Consider the following 7415-nt stretch of genomic DNA (forward strand, 5'->3'; position numbering starts at 1 on the left):
AATTCTCAAGGACTATATTTATATAAATTTTAAACATAAAAATAAAATCTAAATGTTGACATAAAAAAAAAATACTCTCTCCGTTTTAATTTATGTGAACCTTTTCAGAGTATCAGAGTCAAACTTTATAACTTTGACCATAAATTTTGACATAGATTTTTCAAGTTTGTAAAAATAAAATTTATATATTTAGAAACTGCATTAAAAATACTTTAAGTCATGATATATAATTTAAATAATTTAAAAATAATGTAAGAAAAACGTGATCAAAGTATCATCTCGTAGATTCCTCAGATAATAATAGTTTCACATAAATTAAAACAGAGGGAGTAGTAATTTTCAAGGACTGTTTACAGAACTTTCAATCACAGCATATGGTTTATTCCCATCAAATGACATGGTAAGCCTTTTTTTGTTTGATCGTAACTTGTTCTTTTGTCTTCTTTTAGAAGCTTCATAGATCATCACCAGGATGGATATAGAGCCTGTTTGGATGGGTTTATAAAAAGCGACTTATAAAATATTTCTTGGATGGGTTTATAAAAAGCGACTTTAAATAATTTAATTAAGCTAAATGGGTCCAATTATTTTAAACATAAAATGGCTTTAAGCTGGCTAATTAAACACTCAAAAAAGCTAAAAACAGTTTATAAGCTGTTTTCAGCAACTTATAAGCCAATCCAAACGGGCTCTATTTGCTTTATAACTCCTAGCTGGCAAGTGTAATGCAGGAAAAATCGAAAAAATAAATACATAATCAAATATGATCATAGGCAAAACTAAGAAAAGGTAAGAAAAATTAATACTCCCTCCGTTCATTTTTACGTATCCACTATAGACAAAGGACGACCTAGAATTTTGATGCAGAGTGGGCACCAATGACCACTGCCTTAATATAGATATGTCACTTATTATGTGAATGTTTGGCGTGCAGCTCTTTGAAAACTTAATAATTATGCTAAGTTATTGGCAAAGTAGTAATATAAAGTATAAACTTCAAAATTGGAAGAAACGAAAATAGGTTTAGAATAGAAACAAAACAAACTCAACAAAAAATAAAAATAAAGGTGCTGCAAGCGAGACTCGAACCTAGATGTCATATAAGGACTTAAGGGGCACAATAACTAAATGCACCAAAGCAATGGATATCTCTCGGGGGTCCTTTTAAATGCATATACATTCTTTAAGGTATATACGCCATATATGTACAGGGTATTCTCGAGGTTAAGGGGGACACGTGACCCCCCTCCTAATAGGGTGGGTCTGCCCTTGACTATAGACGTTGCAATCCCTTTAAAAATTAATAAATGAAGTCCATAATTTACCATTATACCCAAATTAATTGGTGCATAGTTTTAACCAACTTGAAAAAATGATTTGAAACTAATAATTAATGTTATGGGTAAAACAGGAAAAAAGAAATTGTTTTCTCTTGATACGCTAAAGTCACAAATAAAAGTGAAAATCTATTTTTAGAATACTGGATAAGTAAAAGTGAATGGATGGAGTACTTCTCCCGTCTCAATTTATGTGACACAATTTCCTCTTTAACCGGACTCAAAAGAATGATACTTTCCGTCTCAATTATCTATCGTAGTTACTAAAAATAGTTGTTCCAAATTATTTGCCATTTTAGAAGTTTAAGGCAAACTTAATTAATTTTTCTCATATTACCGTTAGTATAATTTTGTTATTAATGGAGATAACACATAAAAAGAGGTAAACATTAAATGAAAAGAGATTATACGTAGACATAAATGAAGGTAAAGTTAGTCAAATGACCCTCTAATTACTCCTTCCGGATAAAAAAAAAATGTTCACTTAGCCTTTTTTTCTTAGGTAAAAAAAGTGTCCACTTATCAAATTAAGAAAGAATTAACCTTGTCTTCACTTATCAAATTAAGAAAGAATTAACCTTGTTTTTTCAGATTTGCCCCTATTAAGTGTTATATGATCAAATCCCAATGGCTATTTAATTAGGGGTAATTTAATCAAATTATCTATTTTTGTTTAGGAGTTAGTATTTAAGGGGTGTGCAAATGGCTAAATGGAGCCTTTTTTTGATTTAGTATTTTTTAAGAGGTGTGCAAATGGCTAAGTAGAGTCTTTTTTTGATCCGGAGGGAGTATTATTTCTCAAGTGGAGTATAAAATTAGAAAACGATTGATAATTTGAGATGGATGAAGTAACAATTTAACTTGAAACTTCACATTTCTCTTAATGAAATCATTTATTGCTACACATCTCCTCATTACTTATTTTAGATCACGAGTTTCAAATTGCTTTCTTCCTTAATTTTCGTGTCAAGTTAAACACCTTAACATAAATTGAGACCAAAAAATAAAAATCTCCCATGTGTTTAGCCTTAAAGTGATTTTTCAGTGCTTTGGACGAGAGAAGAGACTTCGTCCGCTAATCTCCACCGCACACTTCAATCTCATAAACAAGATCAGAGCCGTTAAAAATTCGTCTCGATATTTTCGAAACTCACTATAACAACAACAAAAGACTCTCATTATATCGTGTCGTCAGATTCAACTTCGAAAAAGTAAAAAAAAAGACATCAGAAACTGCTTCACTCCAAATTACGAATTAACCCTTTAAATCACAGCGAACCACTTGTCAACTCCTTCATCTAGCTCAAGGGCATTAAAGGAAATTCACTGCACGACGCCATTTGAGCCAGTTCTCTTCTCCCTGTATCGGTAAGAAATAGTGCACAAATGAAAACTCAATCTCCACTTCCACACGCATCAGATGCGCATGGTACCTCGCTGTTCCTATGGGGCTCTATGTCTTTTGCTACTCTCATATTACTTGGTCACTTGCCCTTTTTCACACGCCCCTTAAGATATATTTTGCTATATTACTCCTATCTCTCACCAATAAATACATTCTAATTAATATTGACTATTTAAAAAAAAATTAATACGAAGGATAAAATTAGAAAGATTTAATTAATTTTATCTTGATTTTGTAAATGAACAAATAATTTGAGACATATATTTTTAATAATGTCGCCAAGTAATATTGAACGAAAAGTGTACCAATTAAGCTTACATTTGACTCGAGGAGGACTCTTCCAGAGTGCTCAAATTTGGAAAATCTCATTTATTTTTCTATCTCAAAAGTAACAAAATAATGTTTGGTTAAAGTAACTAAGGGAGTGATTTTCAAATTCTTTTTACTGTAAACTCTTTTCCTTCTTAAACTGGAATGGTATAATTTTAGATACAGGTGGGCAGTCACATCAAAATTGGAAGTTCACTTACCTACTTTTCCCAATGTGATTTTGGAATTTGGACATCAAAACTTTAGATTTTACATAATAAATGTTGTAAGTTAAATTTATGAAAAGTTTGATTAAATAGACAAGAAATTTGTTTGGCTTACAAAAATTAACATACGACGATATCTAAATTATTAAAATGTCTTATTTAATTGTAAAAACAAAATGATTAGAAGAAATCAATTGTTTTTTTTGAAAGTTGGGTCTTTTAATATGAAATTTGGATGATTATTCTTATCTATAATAACTTACAAGTTAACGATATTTATTCATGAAAAGTAGTACAATTTTTATTTTGTTGCTCTTCATGTAGGCATTACACGTTTTTATGAAAGTGTATTTATTGTACCCTCGATGTTACTTGAGAAAGAATCCTTACTTGGGATCAAATACAACTACTCATTGTTAGCTTGATTTAGTTATTTTCCCTTTAACCAAATAATTGTTGCCTTTCTAATGTTTCATTGTCCTCATGAAAACTGTTGATGCAATTGTTGATGACACAATGTTTATAATATTCTTTTCATAATTTTCTCTCGTCTTAGAAGATCATCAGGGTAATTTATAAAGTCAAAAACCTTTACCTTCCAAAACAGGTACTTCAAAACACGCTCCTTTCACGCGAGTATCTATGTAAACCCTTGCAGAAAGATAACTGCGTCTACAGACAAGCCACAAAAACTAGAATAAAATACAAAAACAAAATAAAGAAAGAAAAAGAACAAAAAATAAATTAAAAAATTTAAATGAAAACAAAAGATAGTGAGAGGAGAAGATGAAGGGCACTTTACTACTTTTTTATGTTGCACGCATCCATGGCAGAAATCAGAAGGCAAACAAGAGTACTATTACAAGGCCAACAACAAAAACAGAAGAAAAACAAAATAGCTAGCCAAATTTCTCTGTTAACATAAAAAAAAAACCCTTTTACTCCTTCCACTATCTTGGCTTAGCTAATTGGTCTTATTCTCCAATAAGAAGCACAAAGAAGCATCAAAAAGAAGAAACAAGTCATTAGGCCACAAAGGAGAGTACTTGAATAAATGATTGTATATGAATGAGGTGGGTGTCCTTAGATGGACATCTCCAGTTTCATGCAATTTTCTTTTGCAGTTTTTCTAGGTAATTTGTTTTGATTTGAGGCCAAAACTGAGAGCTTTTTTTTTATTTTCCAAGTGGAGAAAAAGAGCTGATTTTGTGGGCTTACTTTAGATGAAGGGGATGCCCTTGCCCTTTGAATTTGAGGGGAAGGGGGTGTTAGACTTAGAAGTTTTGTTCAACAAAAATAGTAACTTGAATTCTTGGAACCACCACAATAAGAATAGCAAAGAAAGTAGTTACTTTGTAAATAGTCCAAGTGCTGTCCTGGATACTATAAGGAGTCCAAGGCCTATTACTTCCTCTTCAACCCTGTCTTCATCTTTGGGTGGTGGTGGTGGTGGTGGCGGCACTGCTTCCACAGACACTGCAGGCGGCGGCGTGGCGGCAGTTTCAGCAAACAAATGGCAGCAAGACAACACCACTGCCACCAGCTCCAATGTGGGAGGAGCTGAATCTGAGGTCCCACCCCAATCTCTTGAGATGGGTGCTGCTGGAGGAGAGAAATGTGCTATGGAGGAGTGGGAAGGTGGGTTATCTGAGTCTGTTATGGCTTCTCCTTGCCAAGAACAGTCTATACTCAGGTGGATCATGGGAGATGTGGATGACCCTTCCATGGCTAACTTGAACAAGGTCTTGCAGGTTAGTGGCCCTGGAGGGGACAACTATGAATTCAATGGAGGATTTGGGGTTGTGGATCAAGGCTTTGGTGTAGACCCAGTTGCCCAAATTGGTAGCTTCATGCCTGCGATTAGCTCATCTGTTTCTGTCTCAAGTTCAGGTTTTCCTACCACCAGAATGAACAGTGACAAGATTGGCTCCACAAATCTCCCTCAAAATCCAATCTTTCCTTCATTGTCTAACAATCTTGGGTCGGTTACTTTTGGCCAGACACAGTTTGAGAGCACAGATTTGAAGCCTCAGAGTTTCAATTCACAGTTCTTGATAAACCAGCACCAAACACAGATTCCTCAGAACCCATCGTTTCTTTTGCCATTGCCATTTGCACAGCAGGAGCAAAATCTTGTCTTGCCACCGCAGGCGAAAAGGCAAAATCTTGGAGGGCTTGAACCGGGCTCTCAGATCTCCAAAGGACTGTTTGGGCACCAGCAGCCAACACCGTCTCAGCTCCAGTTGCTTCCCCATTTCAGGCCAGGAGCAGTGGGGACAAAGCCAAAGATGGTGGGGGAAGAAATGGGTCAGTTTCATCAGCTACAACAGCAGCAGCAACAACAACAACAAGGGATTATTGACCAGCTATTCAAAGCTGCAGAGCTGGTCCAGACGGGGAATCCGGTACTCGCGCAAGGGATATTGGCGCGGCTCAATCACCAGCTCTCTCCAATTGGTAAGCCTTTCTATAGGGCTGCTTTTTATTGCAAGGAAGCTTTACAATTGCTACTCCATGCCAACACCAACAACTTCAACAACAACCCTTCTAATTCGCCTTTTAGTCTCATTTTCAAGATTGGTGCTTATAAGTCTTTTTCTGAGATCTCACCAGTTGCACAGTTTGCCAATTTTACTTGTAACCAAGCCCTTCTTGAGGTCTTGGATGGGTTTGAAAGAATTCATATCGTAGATTTCGATATCGGTTATGGCGGGCAATGGGCCTCCCTTATGCAAGAGCTTGCCCTGAGAAGTGGTGGCGCACCTACTCTGAAAATAACTGCATTAGCCTCACCCTCCACACATGACCAGCTAGAGCTTGGACTCACCAGAGAAAATTTGATCCATTTTGCTAGCGAAATCAATATGGCATTCGAGTTTGACATTCTAAGCATCGATTCTTTAAATTCAACGTCATGGTCACTGCCTCCTCTAGTCTCAGAGAATGAGGCAATTGCTGTCAACCTTCCAGTTAGCTCTCTTTCGAGCTATCAATTGTCGCTTCCATTGGTTCTTCGTTTTGTGAAGCAATTATCACCTAGGATTGTGGTTTCTGTGGACAGAGGTTGTGACCGGACTGACCTGCCATTTCCAAATCATGTAATTCAAGCCCTTCAGTCCTACTCAAACCTTCTCGAGTCACTAGACGCTGTAAATGTGAATTTTGATGCCCTCCAAAAGATAGAGAGGTTCTTGCTCCAACCAGGAATTGAGAGAATTGTAATGGGTCGTTTTCGTTCCCCTGAAAGGACGCAGCATTGGCGGGAACTGTTTTTGTCATCTGGATTCTCCCCATTATCTCTCAGCAATTTTACAGAATCACAGGCCGAGTGTGTAGTCAAGAGGACTCCTGTTCGAGGTTTCCATGTGGAGAAGAGACAGTCTTCGCTTGTTCTCTGCTGGCAGCGGAAGGAGCTCATCTCAGCTTCAGCTTGGAGGTGCTGAGGAGCAGTAAATAAAATTTGCAGCTACCAACCAACCACCCATGAAAAAGAAGGTGCTGCATAAGTCATAATATATCACTGTTTTAGTATTGAACCTTTCAATTTTTGTTGCCCGCAATTTTCATTTGCTAATTTCCTGTGGCGTAGGCAGATTGTTTCGGCATTATAAGAAGAATCAGACATTCTGTTAACTGTTCTGCTATAGTTGCTTATATCAGGGTTTATGTTAATTATGTTATTATTGTCATGGTGCTCTATGATTTTCTGGAGGTAGGCCTCCGCTGCTTCTAGTTATTGCCGGGAACTGTGTTGTAATCTTGACGACATTACAAAACCAGAAATTTAAAAAGACGGAATTTTAACCCGTTTCATTGACACTTCTGTGTTATGTATATTGCATTGATTGTCGCACTAGCATGGCATGCTTTAGTTGTGATTATTTACTTTTAAAATTTTAATGAAGCAATTGTTTAACCATGAGGGAGCGATCCTCATCACGTCCTGATTTGGATAGTTCTGTAGTTAATCATGAGATTTGCTATTCCATGATATTACTGGAACCAGGTACTTCGTGATTACAGAGTTTATCACTTCTCCAGGGATTCCACTGGGTGGAATTATCTGTGACATTGATGAATCTTCTGTGTAAGTTGCTAGTATATGTCATTGTTCTGTCTTAGCTCTATGCCAACATT

At 36.3% G+C, this 7415-nt stretch overlaps 1 protein-coding gene across 1 annotated transcript; it reads left to right on the top strand.

Annotated features, from left to right (window-relative positions):
- The first annotated feature begins 4020 nt into the window (after nucleotides 1-4020).
- Nucleotides 4021-7095, top strand: LOC132064082 (scarecrow-like protein 22). Its single transcript, XM_059456943.1, has one exon. It carries the CDS (start codon nucleotides 4502-4504, stop codon nucleotides 6719-6721), a length of 2220 nt encoding a protein of 739 aa, XP_059312926.1. The 5' UTR covers nucleotides 4021-4501; the 3' UTR covers nucleotides 6722-7095.
- Nucleotides 7096-7415: the final 320 nt, after the last annotated feature.

Source organism: Lycium ferocissimum, chromosome 7 (assembly GCF_029784015.1).
Source record: "Lycium ferocissimum isolate CSIRO_LF1 chromosome 7, AGI_CSIRO_Lferr_CH_V1, whole genome shotgun sequence".
In the NCBI taxonomy this organism is placed as follows: domain Eukaryota; kingdom Viridiplantae; phylum Streptophyta; class Magnoliopsida; order Solanales; family Solanaceae; genus Lycium; species Lycium ferocissimum.

Excerpts from the sequence above, each read along its gene's own strand:
- LOC132064082 (XM_059456943.1), top strand. The coding sequence starts at position 4,502 with ATGAAGGGGATGCCCTTGCCCTTTGAATTTGAGGGGAAGGGGGTGTTA.